The sequence below is a fragment of the Anser cygnoides genome, chromosome 1, assembly GCF_040182565.1.
Source record: "Anser cygnoides isolate HZ-2024a breed goose chromosome 1, Taihu_goose_T2T_genome, whole genome shotgun sequence".
Classification (NCBI taxonomy): Eukaryota; Metazoa; Chordata; class Aves; order Anseriformes; family Anatidae; genus Anser; species Anser cygnoides.
The window spans coordinates 126,570,154-126,588,935 of NC_089873.1; the positions used below are offsets into that span (position 1 = coordinate 126,570,154).

General features: G+C 45.0%; 1 protein-coding gene across 8 annotated transcripts in view; it reads left to right on the plus strand.

Moving 5' to 3' along the window:
• Positions 1 to 15,377: 15,377 nt before the first annotated feature.
• Positions 15,378 to 18,782, plus strand: part of PCYT1B (phosphate cytidylyltransferase 1B, choline) — a 32,120-nt gene continuing 28,715 nt past the window's right edge. For 2 of the 8 annotated variants that reach the window (XR_010826025.1, XM_066980584.1), the window contains exon 1: positions 15,380 to 15,580. Coding sequence is in view for 5 of the 8 variants with exons in the window: in XM_066980584.1 (XP_066836685.1) it covers positions 15,464 to 15,580 (117 nt within the window). In the remaining 3 variants the exon portion in view is untranslated. Of the gene's footprint in view, positions 15,581 to 17,438; positions 17,560 to 18,782 lie in introns of those variants that run through there. The other 6 variants (XM_066980605.1, XM_066980613.1, XM_066980593.1 and 3 more) reach the window with 6 other exon arrangements.

Consider the following 18,782-nt stretch of genomic DNA (forward strand, 5'->3'; position numbering starts at 1 on the left):
ATTAAAAATAAATAAATAAATAAAAACAGGGAAACCAGTGGGTTTTGTTCTGTCTTGCCACAGCTTTACCTTGATTTTTTTTCAGTCATCATCAGTCAGCCGCTACCCAGAGAAGTTTCCACCTTTGCCTGAACTTACCTGAGGAGCATTTGCTGCTCCTGAAAACACATGGGCAGTGACTCCAGAGAGATGATGCCTGGCTCCTTACGGAGGCAGGTAGCACTGAGCTGTCTGAAAGCAGATAGGACTCTCCACACAGCTGGAAGGCTGTCACCAGAGCCTTACCTAGTACTACTTGGCCTGAACATACCAACTACCTCGTTTTCAAATATCTAGGGAACAGAATTTACATGGTTCTGAAACCAAACATTATTTTCCTTCTCCACAAGAACTCCTTTGCATTAGTAAGAGGAAAAAATTAACAAACCTACTAGACATTGACACTTGTAACTTACTTACCCAGTTCTTGCTACAGCACTGTGCACCTCACAGCTGCACCTTGTCTCAGATGCAATCAGAAAGCCCACCCCAGGCACACACAGCAGCTCGCTGGCACCGCAAGAGAGAGCCCTGCTCCCCCAGCCAACCCCACAGGCAGCGCACCCATTGCCAGGCACGCAGAGGGACAGAGACCACCCCTCTTGGCAATCAATAGCTAGCTGCAGGTCAGCCTAGCTGTAGCACACCCACGTCCTTGGAAGCACTGACAGCTGTAAGAAGAACGCCCGTCTGACCTACAGATGTCATTTCATTTGGTGCAGTGCATCCATGCCTTTTTTTCCCCCCTTTTTTAAAAATACTCACAAAATAAGACCACATGACTGAGCATGAAGTGGAGATCAAACTCAAGGCAGTCAATTTCTTAAGCTACAATAGACATTTGTAAAATAATGTCAGAAGATTGTTCGGTTTGAATAAAAAATAAAGCGATATTGCATTTCACATATATCTAGCTGATGATCTTTCCCTGACTTAGTAATGTTCAATTGACTGGATTTTAATATTTCTGATTAAAATAAAACAATACCCTTTGTCAGCTGTCAAACACAGAGCGCAATGTTAGTCATTCAGGTGATGCTATGGTTTGAGCCGGTACACAGTGATACAGTTAATTGATCAAACTGGAGTTGTTGCCATAGCTCCACTGTGGGACAGCACAGATCACACAAAAGCCTTTTTCATGAATGCTAGTTCAATCCTGACATTCATCTCTGACCATAACAAGAAGGTATCTGTTTCCCAGAGCATAGCACAACAAGCATTTAAGTGATGCAGGGAAGGAGAAGGAAAAAAAGGAGGGGGGGGGGGGGGGGAGGGGGGAACCATGACAGTTTGTTCTGGAAAAGCAAAATAACCCAGCAACATTTGGGACTTCCTCTGCTAAACAGCTTTATCACAGATTACTCTGAGCTGGTCTTTAGCCTTCCTTGGGACACTCGTATAAGAGCAACTTGGCGTGACCTTTTCTCAATTGTCTTTTAAGTAAAAGAAGCGGGAATTTCACTGTGCAGCTTCAAGCCACTCAAAGAAAGTGTGATAGCTACAGAAAAAAGCACGAGAGAAGCACAGTAACGAAGATGGTAGGCAGCCAAAAGCGCAGTGCAGAAGAAGAAGCTCAGGAAACCTGCACTTCCAGATTGCAACGAAAGGTGACAAAGATGTATTTTCCATGTTGTTTTCTTACAGCTATAATTTAAGTATATATCTCTAAGTTCTGAATCAAAAAATATTACTTATGAGTAGAAAATACTGTAAACTTACTGCTCCAAGTTAATATATTATATATAATATATACTCCAGTATATAAGTTATATATATACTATATATAGTATATATATAAGTTATTATTAAATAATTATAATAATTAAATTATTATAAGTTATATATATTATATAATATATATATTATATATAAGTTAATATATACTGGAGTATATATTAACACATAAAAGTATAATTGGAGTATAGTATCAAACCTTTGTTAAAAGAACAAATTACTGTATTGAGGATTACTGTGTTCTCCCTTTTTATATATAGGGCATGCTTGTTCTGTCTCAAAGACAGTAGGACAAAGTGTTAAAGTTCTCAGATTCCAACATTATGCTTTAAGCTTATGCTTTGTAATTTTTTTTGATGATGGAAAAAAAATCTGTTGACATTACAAGGGGTTGTATAAAACACAGAATGCGAATAGACCTTGAATTATAGCAGAGATGGCAAATTCAACTTCACTAACTTAAAACGCCTGCACATTATTACATCCCTGTTGAGGGCAGAGTATCTTTGTGGAGAATCGTGTCCATATATATGATACTGCACAGGATATGGGTATGTATGTTTTATGTGTATGCTACCCACAAGCACCACGTATTTCATTCTCCTACTTATATTGGTCTGAATTAATTCATGTTATCACTCATTAGGTGTAAATGAGTTAAGTTAAACATGATTCACTTCTTTGACTGTATCATTTCAGCAGCTAGTTACTAAACTATGCTATTCATGTGACACGTTAACAACCCGTACTGGCTGCATAGGATACTAAATTAATAAAGGAGCACAGATAAAGTAAATTAAAAATCAAAAATCTGAAATTATTACTTACCAGGAGTTGCTCATTTTCAAAACTTTTCACGGGTATTTGACTGATAGAATATGAAGAAACAGATGCTTCTCCATTTGTTTATTAATAAAGATGATAATGCAAACATATGTTTAGAGAGCAGGCTCCTTAACTACCAAGTCTGTAAATGTCTTTTGTTTACTGCACATCTATTTTTAATTACCTACCCACGTTACCTGCTAACATCAGGATAAAGAGAATAAGGCTGCTATTATGATGCAAAGGTTCTGAAATGTAAATGTGGAATAGAAACTAGAACAACAGCTTCCATTAATTTCTATTCTGACAGAAGAAAGTAGGTCTATGGAATGAACATCCAGAAATTATTAAAAAAAAAAAGTTAAGTTCTACTTGTGGTTAAATTACAACAATTTCTAACAACTCTCCCTGAATCTGTGGAATTACACTAACAGTAACAGAGAGCAGAACTGAACCACCTGCTTGCCTCATGCAATATTCCTATTCAAGCCTAGAATAAAAGTACAAAATATTATAACATAAATTAAATAGGGAAGACAAGTTAGAGCAAACTCACAGAGAAAGAACCCTCACATAATTATAATGTCTAAGAATTAAGTCTGATACCAATGGTGTTCAAAAGCATACAGTTATTGCCACAGCATGAAAGTCTCTGTTTTAACTACTTTCAGCACTCTCTTTACAATTTCACAAAAAATAACAATTAATATGTAAGCAAAACATTATTGCAGAGAGGCTGTTACATTTCAAGATGTGGCTGAAGATCAAATACACCTCCATTGGCAAATACTCTCAGTGTTCATTGTTTCGAGGCTCTTCAGCAGGAAAGAGGAAGCCATCACAATGCGCTGTAAAATTTACAGTCTAGTTGTAGTCCCCACAGGTCTCTTTCTGAGTTAGTGCCAGTAGAGCCTGTGCTCACAGCAGCAGGAAGCAGCAGGAGCTGGTTACTTCCCCAGCAGAAGGAAACTCAGTTCTGTGTCCCACAGACATGGATCAGGAGCAGATCCAGCAATGGTAGTCCAGGTCATGCACAGCCTGCTGATCAACCAGGCATGCCCGTGGTGATGAGGCAGGTCCAAGGTCAAGCCTCAAAGTCAGCCCATGGGTATGGATCAGGCCTGATGGTGGTATCCAGGGTCAGACACAACCCAGTGAGCACCAGACAAGTCCACAGCAGTGAGTCAGGTCTGAGGTCAAACTACAAAGTAAGAGCATGGCTGTGGCTGAGCTGGAGACCAGCACTCTTATAATGCAGCTCAGGCAAGGGCTGGTGGTGCAGAGCCCCTGGGCTGAAGGTAGAAGCTGCAGGTGAGGCTGATCAGGGCTACTGGGGTCCTCTGAGAGCTAGCAGCTGCCTCCCCTCTGAGCAGGGAGTGTCCTCATACCTCATGGAGACTGGGGCTCAGAAGGGATTTACCGTGGAGTGTGGGTCACCAATGCGCTACTTCATGGACACTGAGCCACAGCAAAGACACAGCATGGGGAACCCTGGAGGCCAGGGTGGAAGATCTGCTCAGGAGCCAGGGCTGGGCAGAGACCATCATGGTGGGCAGACCCAAGCCCAGGCAGGGTCAGGCTGATGACTCAGAGGAAATCATGTGGAAAAGACCCCACATAGCCATGGGGCAGGCACCACTGTGCTCAGTTTAGGGGTTCAGAAGGCCTGAGCTTCCTGTCAGGGTGCAGCAAGGGTCAGCTGCTCCATAAGGACAGGGATAACATGACACAGCGGGTGAGGGAGAGACCCTACCACCCTGGGCCCCATCCCACATGGTAGTCAGGGTCAGCCAGGAGTCCAAATCATCAAACAAGATTGTGGATTTGCCTTGCCACACAGACAATCCAGAAATGCAAGTCAGTCAGGTCAGGGTCAGTGATGGTAACATGGGTCAGGCACAGTCCAGAGACCACCAGGCAAGTCCATGATGATGGGACAGGTCCCAGGCCAGGTCAGGAAGTCAGCCCATGGGTCAAGGTCTGCATCAGCTGGGTCCACTGCCAGGCTCAGCTGCAGCACAGCCGAAGCTGCACACACCTACAACGTACTTCAGGTGTGGACTGAAGGCCCAGGGCTGAACTGAAATATCGGGCTCTTTGGCCCCATATGCTGGCAGCAGATATGGGGACACCCCAGCTGCGACTGGTCAGGGCATTTAGGGTCAATTAATGCATTCAGGGCACCAACACACAGATCCCATGTCAACCTTACCATATGTCCAGAGCCCATAACTCATCGTAACAAAATCTTGTATATTGAATAGTATAGATTAGTACAGTTGGAAGGGACCTTCAAAGACCATCTAGTCCGACTGTATCACTACTGAATTGCTAAAGTCCTACTGAATCGCTTTCCATATTTATATTTGGCCTTTTGGTATCATTACTGTTTCATTCAGGCAGTAGAAATACATAAGTTCAGCTGTTACTGAGGGTCACTTTAATTCTCTCATTCTTGTATTTTTCAAAAATTCATGACCTGCTTAGAAATTATTTAATCCACAATAATACAGAACCTGGGAAAAGACTTTCCACTTTCCCTCTCATCTTTCAACAATAATAACTTCCCCAATTTTTTCTACCTTTGAGGCTCTTAAGCTGTCAGAATTCTTCCCCACAGCATAAATCATTTTGTCATCCTGCTGTATCTAGCCTCAGTGCGGGATCTTAGAATAATGCAGGTGGGAAGGGGCCTCAGAGATCTCTAGTCCTTCCCCTGCTCAAAGCAGGACCAGGTTGCACAGGCTGCTCAGGCTGTGTCCAGTCAAGGTTTGACTGTCTCAGGGGTGGAGACTCCACAAACTCCTGGAATATCCTGAGTTCGAAGGTACTCATAAGCACCATCAAATCTAATTCCTAGCCCACACAGGACCACCCAAAAATCAGACCGTGTGTCTGAGAGCGTTGTCCAAATGCTCCTTGAGCTCCATCAGGCTCAGGGCTGTGACCACCTCCCTGGGGAGCCTGTCCCAGTGCCCGACCCCCCTCTGGGTGCAGACCCTTTCCCTAACACCCAGCCTGACCCTCCCCTGTCCCAGCCCCATGCCGTTCCCTCGGGTCCTGTCGCTGTCCCCAGAGAGCAGAGCTCAGCGCCTGCCCCTCCGCTCCCCTCGTGAGGGAGCTGCAGGCCGCCATGAGGCCTCCCCTCGGCCTGCTCTGCTCTGGGCTGAACAAACTCAGGGACCTCAGCTGCTCCTCATATATCTTGCTTTCTAGACCCCCCCACCATCTTTGCAGCCCTCCTTTGAACACTCTCTGATAGTTTTATGTCCTTTTTATATTGTGGTGCCCCAAACTGCACACAGTATTTGAGGTGAGGCTGCACCAACACAGAGCAGAGCAGGACAATCCCTTCCCTCAACCAGCTAGCAGTGCTGTGCCTGATGCACCCCAGGCCCTCCTGGCTGCCAGGGCACACTGCTGGCTCATGTTCAACTTGCCGTCAACCTGAACCCCCAGATCCCTTTCTGCAGGGCTGCTCTCCAGCCTCTCGTCGCCCAGTCTGTGCACACAGCAAGGGTTGCCGCTTCCCGGGTGCAGAATCCAGCACTTGCTCTTGTTGAGCTTCATGCAGTTGGTGATTGCCCAGATCCCTAATTTGTCAAGATCTCTCTGCAAGGCCTCTCTACCCTTGATGGATTCAGCAGCTCCTCCCGATTTAGCGTCATTTGCAAACTTACTCAGAACAACTTCTAGTCCTACATCCAAGTCATTTATGAAAAAATTAAATAGAACTGCCCCTAAAATGGAGCCCTGGGGAACCCCCCTAGTGACTGGCCACCAGCCTGATGTAACCTCATTTACTATAACCATTTGAGCTTGACCCATCAGCCAGTTGTTCCCCTATATTATATTTTTATTTAGCTATCCCCTGTTCCATCCATCAGGAAAACCTGTAGGGTGGGTTTACCTCCTACCTCTCCCCCATCTCCCTCTATGCTCCACAGGCTTTCTAGAAGGCCATTTCTGAAAGTGCTGGAGTCTCACTCCTCTCAGTTGTCCAGAGGTGAAGAGAACCTGCCTGACACACCAGCCCATACCATTCCCATTCAAACACGGCACAGATCCCACAAATATGGATATGAAATTGAATGAGAACAAATGGCAGTAATCTAATTTCAGTATCAAATCTGATTAAAGCGTGAAAAATTAGTCCTGGTACTTTCATGGTATGGTAAACATGCATAGGTATGGTTTGAGAATCAGTGAAAGAATTTACAAATTATTGACACACTTAAAGATAGGCAGGAAATCAGACAAGTCTGACAACTTGACGTTTGTGTTTAGCTTTGTAAATCCAGAAAGCATATGAAGTTTTTTCTCCTTTTCCCATAGTTGCTTCTTTGCAGTCTACATCTTATCTTCCCTCATCCTGGTTTTACAAAACAGACTTTCTTTAAGGAAGTCTTTTTCTCTCCACACTTCCTCTATATCAGCCTATCAAAAAGTAGCAAATGTAGCCTTTGCTAATTTTTTATTGTTGTTGTTTTCAAGATTTATTTTTTTTAGTATGTTTTTGTGTCCTGTTTCCCAACACATTTTTCTAGCTTTCATCTACAAAGCATGATCTAGGTTTTCACTGCGTGTTATCCATGCTCCACTCTCCAAGCAGAACAATTAGCCTCTTTATGTCTTATTTCTTGGGAGGAGGTGGTGCTTCTTTATTAAAAACCTTCTCACCGTAGTATACAAAAGCCTTAGCAACAATCTAAGAGTTACCATCATAAGGGAGGGGTTGAGATCATCTTTTCTGAAGGGGAGACAACAGAAAGGATTTACAAATGATGGAGACCAAACTTGGGTTGTCTGCGTCTGATCTAAAGAGTAGTTCTCTGGTGCTTCTCAGGTGTCCTTTCTGTATGTGACCACTCCACTGGTATCTGATCCCACCTTCCAATACTAACCAGACACGACTTTTTCCTTCAGGTCTGACTCACACGCTTTTTGATTCTCCCTTGTGGACACCAACAGGAAAGCAACTGTGAACCTAAAAGAGAGTCTTTCTGATCAGTTTTGGTGTCTTGATTTGCCATATTTTATGAAATAAGCTGTTACAGGAAGAGGTCTTCAGAGTTTCCAAGTCCCAGGACTAAACAGAGGCAGTTGTTCTGTAGAAATAGACAAGGGTTGCTTATTTTCACCCATACTCAGTAAGGAATGGGGTTCCCAGATACTTTAATAGCTAAAAACAAGATTAGGCACACCAGTACTGTACGTATTGCTAGGGAGTAGCAGGAGGGGAGCTGCTCCTTAAGGAAAGTCAAATCAAGAGCCTAGATGGATCACAAGGCTGGCAGATCAGGAGCTTCAACAGTCAGGGCCCAGTCCCACCATACCCAAGCAAGGTGAACAGGACAGAACAGTAGATGGTGGCAAGGTCCAACCAAGTGTCCTGATCGTAAGGCCATATCATGGTGATGAGGCAGGTCAAGCCATTTAGTCAGCCAGCAGATATAGGTTAGGAACAGGTCCAGGGATCACGAGGCAGGTCTACAGAAATAAGGAAGGGTTGGGGTCAAGCCAGGAATTCAGCCTGCAGCTTCAGGTCCAGATCATACTGGTGGGTAGGCCAAGCATATGATGGAGATCAGTATTCCTCCAACATTGTTCAGACAAGGGCTGAAGCTTAAATAGAGCCCCTGAGCCCACAGGCAGAGGGTGTGGGGTGGAGGCCCCAGATCAGGCTTGTCAGGGTCAAGAAGTTTGCTTAGTGCCTCAGGACCCTGACACATATGAAGTGACTTACATCCTTACATCCAAGACTAAATTTGCCCAATTTTCATGAAAATAGAAAACGGCACACCACTGTCATGAGTGCCAAACCTCCAACCAAATATCAGATTTCTCCTCCCAGTCATGGGAAGCAGCTGTATCATGCTGGCAGAAGTTTTTCCACAACTGCTCAGTGGACAGAAGATGCCCAGCTGATAACGTGTTAGATCAAAGGCTTCAAAGTTGGCAAAGCTATAAGCAATTCAAACAGGATATTAGGGTCAAACAATCTTAATTATTAATAAAAGCTAAACTAGCTAACAGATACTCATTTTACAGTGGATGGGTACATGTTATGCTTTAAATAAGGTGCGTATCTCTAGATTAGCAAAATCTACAGTTATTAGGTTGCCGGTATCCAAAATATTAAGCATTGATCCCCAGCTTGCATGCCGTCTAGAGTAAATCTTTTGGTGTTTTACTTGGCAGGCTGGCATTTGAAATAGTACGGGAAAAGACCTGTGAAGGCATTTGCATGAAAATGTGACAAGTGGGCAGAAAAAGGTTCACAAGAATGATAGAGAAAAAAAAGGTATTGGAAGCTTTTAATATTGAAAAAAGAGAGAGTGATGGAACACTGAAGATCAGTCCAAGAAGTCTGAAATAGAGCCGGGGGAAAAGGAAGGTGGCAGGTAGATTGAAGATGGTGTGATTTAGCCTCGTCAGGCAGCTAAGCACCACACAGCCGCTCAGCTCACTCTCCCCAGGTGGGATGGGGGACAAAATCGGAAAGGTAAAAATGTGAGAGCTCATGGAGTGAGACAGAGCCAGCTTACTGGGTAAAGCAAAAGCCACGTGTGCAAGCAAAGCAAAACATGGAATTCATTTGCTACTTCCCATCATCAGGTAGGCGTTCGGGCACTTCCAGGGCATCAGGGTTCATCACGTGTGACAGTTTCTTGGGAAGACAAATGCCACCACTTCGAACAGCCCCGTCCCCCCTTCACCCAGCTATTATTGCTGAGCATGGTGCTATGTGGTATGGGATATCCCTTTGGTCATTGGGGCCAGCTGCCCTGGCTGTGTCTCCCCAGCTCCCGGTGTGCCCCCAGCTTCCTCGCTGGCAGGGCAGCACGAGGAGCTGAAAAGTCCTTGGCTCTGTGCAAGAACTGCTCTGCAACAACTAAAACATCCATGTGTTATCAACACTGTTTTCATCAAAAATCCAAAACACAGCATTGTGTGAGCCTCTACAAGGAAAATTAACTCTGTCCTAGCCAAAATTATGACGGAAGGGTAGAAGAGAATGCAATAAAAATACAGGCAAGACAGTCTTAGCAAAGGCTTTTGTGTGGATTTGAGGGGGTTGTCGTGCATGTCTAGAAAGGCAGAAGAGGGGAAGGTGAAATTGTTCCAGGAAGAGCGAAAATAATGGCTTGCAGAGAAAAAGAGAAAGGAAGGATAACAACATACTTTAAATACAAATAAGAAAGAGATTTTTCTTAAATTGTATTTATCTGTAATGAGTGAGTAAGAAGCAGGAGAGAGACAGCATGAATCATTTAGGCAAACTTTATACTGAGATAGAAAAAGCAGTGGGATCTGTAATATTTAGCAATATATTTCTCAGTACTGGTAAAGTTGCAGCTATAGTGCCATGCTTACACTACTCCGCAGGAATGTATAGATACCCAAAAAGCGACACAGCAGATAGTGAGGTGGCCTGTCAAATGTGATGTATAAGAAAACTTTGGAACAACTGGGGCTGTTTAGTCTAGAAGAGGCATATGAGATTTGTCAAAAATAGCAACCTGTCTGCTGAATGCCAGATCTCCACTCCAAATCCAGTAACTGTTGCTTCAAAGTCTTAACCATAAATAGTCAATGCCTACTAAAAGCAAAAGAGAACAAAACTGTTCTCTATGTCTCGTAGAAAAGCAAGACTGCGGCCACAAAAATCCAGGTTAGATGTTAAGAAAAAACTTTCTAACAAGAAAGTAGGAATGGTGATAAGAATGGATCGACTAAGTTATTGCAGTTCTGGGGAGAGAATGATGAGCAGAGACTAGCTAATTGAAATGCTTCACAACCTCTGTGCACCCAGCAGGAAAGTCCCACTGCTGGGAAGGCTGTCCTCCCATGACAGCACAATAATTAAAAGCTTGATTGTTAAAAATAGCAAGGACAACAAAACAATCTAATAACGGGAGAAACAGACCTAACATTTCCCACTCTAAGTGACTGTTCTACGACTGCAGAAAGATAAAATTAAGACACATATTTTCTTGGTCCAATACCAGCCATGATTTCTTACTGTTTTCTTCAAAAGTGCTTGTAAAAGCAGTTCATAAAAGAGTGAGAACACAAAGAACGTACCCCAAAGTCGATAGTCCCACTTATTCAAAATAGTGCTATAAGGCATGGACGAATGGCACTTTAGAAGCCCCTATTTTTAGGTACTTATAGATTTCAGAAGATTTATCTATAAAGCATATTGGAACTGACATGTCTTTTTTAAAAAAAGTCTTATTGTGGCCTACAGCTTCCTCACAAGGGGAGCGGAGGGGCAGGCGCTGAGCTCTGCTCTCTGGGGACAGCGACAGGACCCGAGGGAACGGCATGGGGCTGGGACAGGGGAGGGTCAGGCTGGGTGCTAGGGAAAGGTTCTGCACCCAGAGGGTGGTCGGGCACTGGGACAGGCTCCCCAGGGCTGTGGTCATGGCACTGAGCCTGCTGGAGTTCAAGGAGTGTTTGGACAATGCCCTCAGACACAGGGTCTGATTTTTGGGTGGTCCTGTGTGGAGCCAGGAGTTGGACTCGACAGTCCTTGTGGGTCCCTTTCTACTCAGAATATTCTGTGGTTCCATGATTCTATGATTATTGAAAGACTGTCTAATTTGATTCTGTACAAGCATTTTGAGAATATAGTATTTACTTAAAATCACATCTCTGCTACAGGAATGTGGAAAAAGCCAGATTTTGTTGTACCAAGTCCTGTGTTTTTACCCTTAATAATTTACAGGCTGTCATTACATATACATATATATATATATATATAAAGTATGGATTTAATCCGTATGCAATTCTGTAAGGCACTCTCATAAATCAGAAGTACTTTTAATTTGCTTTAACAAAAAGGCAATAGTTCGTAAGCACTGTGCATTCTGCTGGAATGATGAACTACACCTTAAAAATGAGTTAAAGCTACAGTATCAGATAAAATTGCATGGAAGCAGCAAAGTGATGGTGTTGGAGGCAGTGAAAACCAGTAGGTGTATTTAAATTGATACCTTTCATTCTCTGCCCTTGCAGGTGGGGAAAAAAATCCAGAATTCTGGGGTTTTAATCCCGGTCTAAAAATATGTGGTTTAACTAATTGATCATCACAGCAATATGGTATCTTTTTCTTCTATTTTTTTTGACTACTAATTCTAGCAAGTCTCTCTGTACAGACTTGCCTATGTATCTTATGTATATATAGTCTATAAGTCTATATATAGAGAGACTTGCCTATACCTACATATATAGGTCTGTGTGTACATATATATATATACACACAGAGAGTGATTGATAGATAGGTAGAAAGAAACATCGTATTTTAAGTATTCTGTTCCAGCCATAAGCCATTCCTCCATCTTACAAAATCTTGCAGCTGACAGCCGTTAAAGCCTTCAGGATCCAAAAAACATACATTGAAGCACAACCCAGCTCATCTGTTAAATATTCAAGAATTTATTCTGTGATGTTTTCTGTAGATGCTTGTCTTTGAATTCAAACCCTGTTTAACCATGCATCTCCCCAGTTTTCCACGGCTTCCTGCTGACTTTTGGACAGGAAACACTCGAGGGTCTATTTTTCTGTAGTATGACTCAGGTCTAAGTCAGAAGACTCTTGCAGCCTCTCCCATGGGCAGACCATTTTAAATACAGCTTCTGCTGTGGTATTTAGTGCTTGCTATCTACTGAGGCACTTCAAACACTTGGTAATATTCTCTAGGGGCTGCAATACACTCCCGTCCTTGCTTTTACAAAGGACATCAGAAGCATGGAGTGTCCTGCTAATACAGCAGACCTTAGCCTGGAGACTTTGCTGAGTGTTTACAAACTTCTCTGTAGCAGTAACAGATCTGGACCACTGAGGGCATCTGAGCCAAATTACTGTGTTAGCGAGGGGCTTAGAGGTAAGTCATTAAACTTTGCTGAAGATGGGGGTATATCTTTGCTCTAGCATTTAAAGAGCAGAAAGCATTCCTTGTTAACTAATTGTATAATGCACATTTCCCTTCTCAAGCAGCTTGAGGTCTTCAACAGGTTCATTCCCAGTTTCCAAGTACAGGTCGCTCTTCTAGGCATTTTGCCTTAAGGCAAGGATGCCATTAGTATGCATTAAGCAGCACAGCTATGACCTTGACGTAGTAAGCTTGATGAAGTAAGTTTCTCACTTATCTTAAGCCATCAGAGAAAGGGGAATAACCTCTCTGATGGAAGTGGACACATTAATTCAGATTTCATCCATGTTGTCTGATCAGTGCTCATCTGCTAGATTCAGTTTAATATGCATACTATGGTAAAAGCATGACAGAGATTTTATAGGTGATGGTGTCTATAAGGAATTGAAGTTTATTTAGTTGCATTTGTGTGCATTTCAATGACTAAATTGAAAAAAAGGCAAGGGGGTATTTAAAAATGACAGCCTGAAAATATAGAGGAGTCTGCACAGGAATACTTGTCTCCATGGTGTTCAGCAGCACAAGAAGTCCAGATGGAGATAATACTTTGTTTGAGAATGGAGGGGATTTAAATGTAACAGCTAAATATTTGATATATATATATATATATGTATATATCAAACTTGGAGAATGAATTGTTCCAGTTTGCAAAAAAGAAATTCCATACAAACAAAACAAAAACAAATACAAAACAAAAACAAACAAACAAACAAAAAACCAACCAACCACTACATCTCAGAGGGAACCTTCCTTGCAATTAAGAATTTTCCCTGTTTGCTGTCTACTCAGTTCAGATCTTGGAATTAGTGTTAAGGGGATTGGATCATGGTTTCTGGGCTTGTTTGCATATAAAATCAATTTATGCACCATGGGACAGGATTTTTATGCATCAGATGTCTATTCAAGCCCAAGCAGTTGTTGCCAAGAGCTCCGCTGTTAAAGGCCGTGGCTATACGTCACGTTTACTTCTGAAGAAGTAGCAGGAGGGTGCCCAAGAGACCATACTCAGCCTGATGCAAGATATTTGGTTACGTAAAAGAAGTTAGATGCATGAACTATCCCACTCATCACTCTTTCTCCACTGGTCTTTTAAAAGTTGGCTCACTAGTAAGGATTTCCAGAAGGCCATCCACTCAGCTTCTCCAGTCAAATCTAATTTTTATTTATTTATTTTAGAGAGTAAAGAACACATCTTCCAGCCTTTTGAAAGGCCGTTTTCCTCCACAGCAAGAAGAAGAGGCAGTTTAGGATGCCTTGTCCAAGAACCTAAAACCAGAACATTAACTAAGATCTTCAGAGCCAGGGTGGCCTGTGACAAAGTCAGTTTGGATGCACGTGACGGACCCCACAGTCTTCCCCCGCCTTCTCACCAGAGCCTTTGCCATTATTTCAACTCTCTCTATTAATGAGGTACAAAACATTTTCTTGATCATGCTCTTCAAACAGAAGGCAAGAAAGCTTTAGTATAAAATATCTCCCAAAGTTGGAAAAGAAGTGAGCAACAACAAAGGTATTCCGCTTCGACGTTGAAATTCTGGCACCACTTAGCTGATAACACCACTGTAAGAGAGATATTGTTCTTTAATGCTACATGTATATAGAAAAAGATCATCTCTATGAAAAAACATTATGAAATACTAATTGAAATGCAGCCAGGCTCAATAGCAAACTCCCAGCATGAAAGCAAAGATGGAGCTCACCTTTCTGTGCACAAAGCGAGGTGAAGGAATTTACATTTCCAATTTATTGGCAGTCATCCAGCTGCATAGCATCTCTTCCCCTTCATCTCCCACGCTAGGTCAGGAAGGGCTGGGCACTGACCCCAGCCAGGCATCTACCTCGTCCCGCTCCCTCTGCGCCCTGGCACTGGTCGCCGGGGAGCTGCCACACGCGGTTGGGTTTGTAGAAGGGCTACTTGTGAGGTCCCTCTGCTCATGTCCTGACACTGCTCTGCCCAAATGTCCTCCTAAAAGTGTAACACTCCTTGAAATATTTTTCCTGAGGAAACGAGCACTCACTTTGGGTCAGAGCACCCACTTTAGTTAGAGCACCCGCTTTGGGTCAGAGCACCCGCTTTGGGTCAGAGCACCCGCTTTGGGTCAGAGCACCCCCTTTTGGGGCGGAGTACCCCTTCGGTCAGGGCACCCCTTTTGGGTCAGAGCACCCCCTTTTTGGTCAGGGCATCCCCTTTTGGGGTGGAGCACCCCCTTTGGTCAGGGCAACCCCTGTAGTCAGAGCACCCACTTTGGGGTCAGAGCACCCACTTTGGGGTCAGAGCACGCCTGTGGGTCAGGGCACCCCCCTTGGCCAGAGCACCCATTTTTGGGTCAGAGCCCCCAGTTCTGGTCAGAACACTCATTTTTGGGTCAGAGTCCCAGGTTTTGGTCAGATCCCCCCGTTTCGGGGCGGAGCAGCAGGGGGCGGGCCGCGCGCGCAGCCGTTAACAGCCGGGAGCTGTCCGTTCAGCACCCGGGGCCGGGCGCCTCGCCCCCTGAGGAACGGCTCCTCCTAGCTCGCCTCGCCTTTATTTTCGGGGTCGTTCTGTCGGTTTTGGGTTCTCTATTTCTGTTTTTACTTCAACAAGCCGCGCCGCCCCCCCCCCGCTCCCGGCCGCGCCCCGCCCCCGCTCCCCCCCTCGCATGGGCCCCTCCCCTCCGGCCAGCGGGCGCCCGCCGTGGCGCCGCGGGGCGGTGGCGGCGGCAGCCAGCCAATCAGGAGGCCGCATGCAAATGAGCGCGGCGCGCCGCTAGGCCGGGCGGGGAACGAGGGAGGGAGGGAGGGGGAGACGCCCGGTTGCCATGGCGACGCGCGGGCGGCTCCCGGGGAGACCCCCCCCGGGGCGGGCACCCGCGTGACGGCCTGAGCGGGACCGGGCGGGGGGGGGGAGGAGAGGAGAGGGGCGGGGGGGGGCCGCCGCCGGCCATGCCAGTGCTCGCCGCCGGTGCTGAGTCAGAGCCCGGCCTCCCGAAATCCCCCGGTGATGAGCGGCGAGGAGGGGCCATGGAGGAGCTGGAGCACACCTGCCCCCAGCCGCGCCTGGTGAGTGCGGGGGGCCGGGGGGGAACGGGAGGGGGACGGGGATGGGAAGGGAGAGGGAGGGGAAGGAGAAGGAGAAGGGGAAGGAAAGGGGAAGGAAAGGGGAAGGGATAGGGAGGGGGAGGGGAAGGGGAAGGGGAAGGGGAAGAGGAAGGGAACGGAGGGGAAGGGGAAGGGGAAGGGAAGGGAAGGGAAGGGAAGGTTAGTTCAGTTCAGTCCAGTCCAGTTCCCCCCTCTTATTTTAAGGCTGCCCTCGCTGTGCTGTAGCCCTGCTGGCAGGGGAGCCCGCTGAGGCCCCAGCCCCGCCGGCCCTGTGCTGGGACCCCAAGGGATTTTGACTCCCCGAGGGGTCAGAGCCTCCTACCTCCCGTGCGCTGACCCAGCACAACCCGTGCGTCTTCTGGCTTTTCCCCGAAGCCTTGTGTCGCTCCCGTCAGGAGCTGTCGCTCCTCGCCCTGCCGTCGCACGCCCCTTGGTAGAGGTGGCAGGAGCCATGCCTGCACGCAGCGCCCAGACCCGCAGGCGTACCGAGGTGTGGAGGTCTGCGACTGATGCAACAGTTTGGGCACGGGGAATCAGCTCACCGAGCTCCCGGGTTCTGTCACGGTCCTAATTAACGCGTGCTTAAAAACCAGACTTCAGTAATTAAGCTCAGCGCGGTAGTCGAGACATTTAATGTGACGAGGAATAGCAACGCTCGTTGGAGTTGACCTAAATTGACGTTTTCTGCTTGCTGGTGGTATAATTAGAATGAACTTTAAAAGAAAACTCTCTAATTTGTTCAAGGGATGCTTTTGGAGCTTTCTAGTGGGGAAGCTGAGCTCACGTGCCGTTCCTGCAGGGTGTTCGCACACGCTAGGATTTCTCTGTCAAAGCTCAGGTGTAACAACCCGTCTGAATACATTACTCCGTGCAGTCTGACATTTTAAAAGATCTTAAAGAAAGAAGTGACAATATGATGCCAGTATTTACAGTGTCACCTATTCCAGTATAATTTCTGTGGAAATTAAGGTGACAGCTGGAGTACACGAGTAAAGCAGGGATTCATTACGGTGTTTTAGATCTTCACAGGTACCAGTAAATTAATAACAGGCAGTGGAGACATTTAGCTGAACAAAGATTTATGGAAAAAGTGTCCTTATGAAGTGGTATTTTGTCAGCCAGCACATCTACATTGTCTTCAGGAAAAAAATGAAAAAAAAAAAAAAAGAAAAAAAGAAGTTTAATGGGATCTGCCTCACTTGGTTAGGGTGTAAGGAATGTTACAGACAAGTGCAGTCAAGTTCCCCTTAACAAAGCCGTGTCTCAAGTGGGAAGAATTCAGAGCTGGTGTCCTGAAAAGCTAATCACAACTCCGCAGATGTTGAGTGGTAGTGGGGGTTTTAAGCTCCTATCAGATGCTTTTAAATATTTTCAGTACATTTTCTGATCCCGATCCTTTGACGTCAGCATGCTCAGTGGTGGATCACTGGACAAGTCACGTACTTCATCCGTACATCTGAAAGCGGTATATATCTCGGTTAACGTTTTAGTATCATCCTGTTCTGCTGGACCACAGGATGGTACCTCAGGACGATACCAGTGTGGCGTTTACAGAGGACTTTTTGATGCTTCTCTTTGGTTATTATACGGCTCTAAAATGAATTATCTGGGCCTTAAAGTTCTTAGCATATGCTTGTATTTAGGAAGCTCCTTGTGTTAAAAGAGGATATTAAACTTAAGAACGAGCCCAGATTTTAAAAGATCGAAAGGGGATTAGTTGTTTTTTTGCAACAGTTGTTGTTGTCCTGTTCATTGAAAAATGAATTATTTATTTAAAGCCTTCAAACTCTGAATATTTTTAATGGATATCTGTCACTAGGTCCTCTGATTTTAGGCTATGGAGTCTGCTAGCTTGGCAGGAAGTGTCATAGTAGGACCAAGGAAAACCCCTGTATCCTTCAATGAGCAGGAAAACAGGGCACATTGAAGGCAAATCTCAGGTAAGTTTCAATGTGTATTGAAAGCTGATGTTTTCCGGTGTGTAGTACTGTTGTGATATAAATTGCCATTAATTTTTTCCCAAGACACTCTTTGGGTTTTCTTAACTGACTAGAGCATTAATGAGCATTCTTGCTTCAGTCAGTTCCCCTGATCCACCTTTCACTTAGTCTTTGCCTTCTTTATGCTCTCAACTTCCATGTATTCGGATGCCAGAAAAATCTCTCGTAGAGTGACCTATGTATCCTAGTCGTAGTGCACCACAGAGAAACAAATCAACTAGAGCCTCCAGCTTTGTCCCTAATGGTGATTTGAATAGATTTGTGGTCAAGAGAAAAAACAAACAGCATTTCACCAGGCCTGGTTTGTATAGTTCTGCACTTACCCATTTCTCGTCTGGACCAAACTGCTGGGTTAGGCCACTTTTCAATCTATCACTGTCCAATCACTTTTTTTCTTTTTTTTTAAATGAGCATTGCTTCTCCTGCTTAGCCACTGGGATATCCGTGGTTTGGTCGCAGGGGCCTTCATTGTTTTAAATGGATAAACATTGCTCCTGGTCATATTGTGACATGCATTCAAGATATGGCAGTTGCCCCCACGTAACTTTAAGGGTTGCAGACCACTGGTGGGCTCCAGATCTCGGTGTGGGAATCCCCTTTAAGGTTTGCCTGTGTCTACCTATACCGAAAAGGCCCGTAAGTGAGGCGTGCCCTTAGTCTAAGTGGATGGCAGAGATACCAAAGGAGGAAATACAGGAGAGGAAGTATAAAGCCCTCTGAAAAGAAAAAGGCAAGTCCCTTGGGGTCAAGAGTTTGACTTTGGTCACACAAGAAACTCCATGTGGGCAGCTCGCTGAAGGGTCAGTGTGCACCTTGAGAATTGCTAATCCTCAACCTGCAATAAAGAAACAGGCATTTCAACACCCCACTTTGTTCAGCAAGACTATTCCAGATAGTGTCTTTCACAAAAAGGAACAATGGCAATTTATAAGTACAGTGCTGCAAATAAAGCAAAAACGAATACACATCGAAACTTACCTGAAAACAAACCTCAAAACTACTGGTTGGCCTCATCCTTCCCTTCAACATACGGAGAGCTTCTTTTCCTCATATTTCATGTCTCTGTCATCCAACCTAGGCCTCAGTGAGAACATCTGGAAAAGGATGGCTGGGACCTGAGTGCCAATGTAATATTTTCAAAATTGGCTGACGCCCTTAGGGTT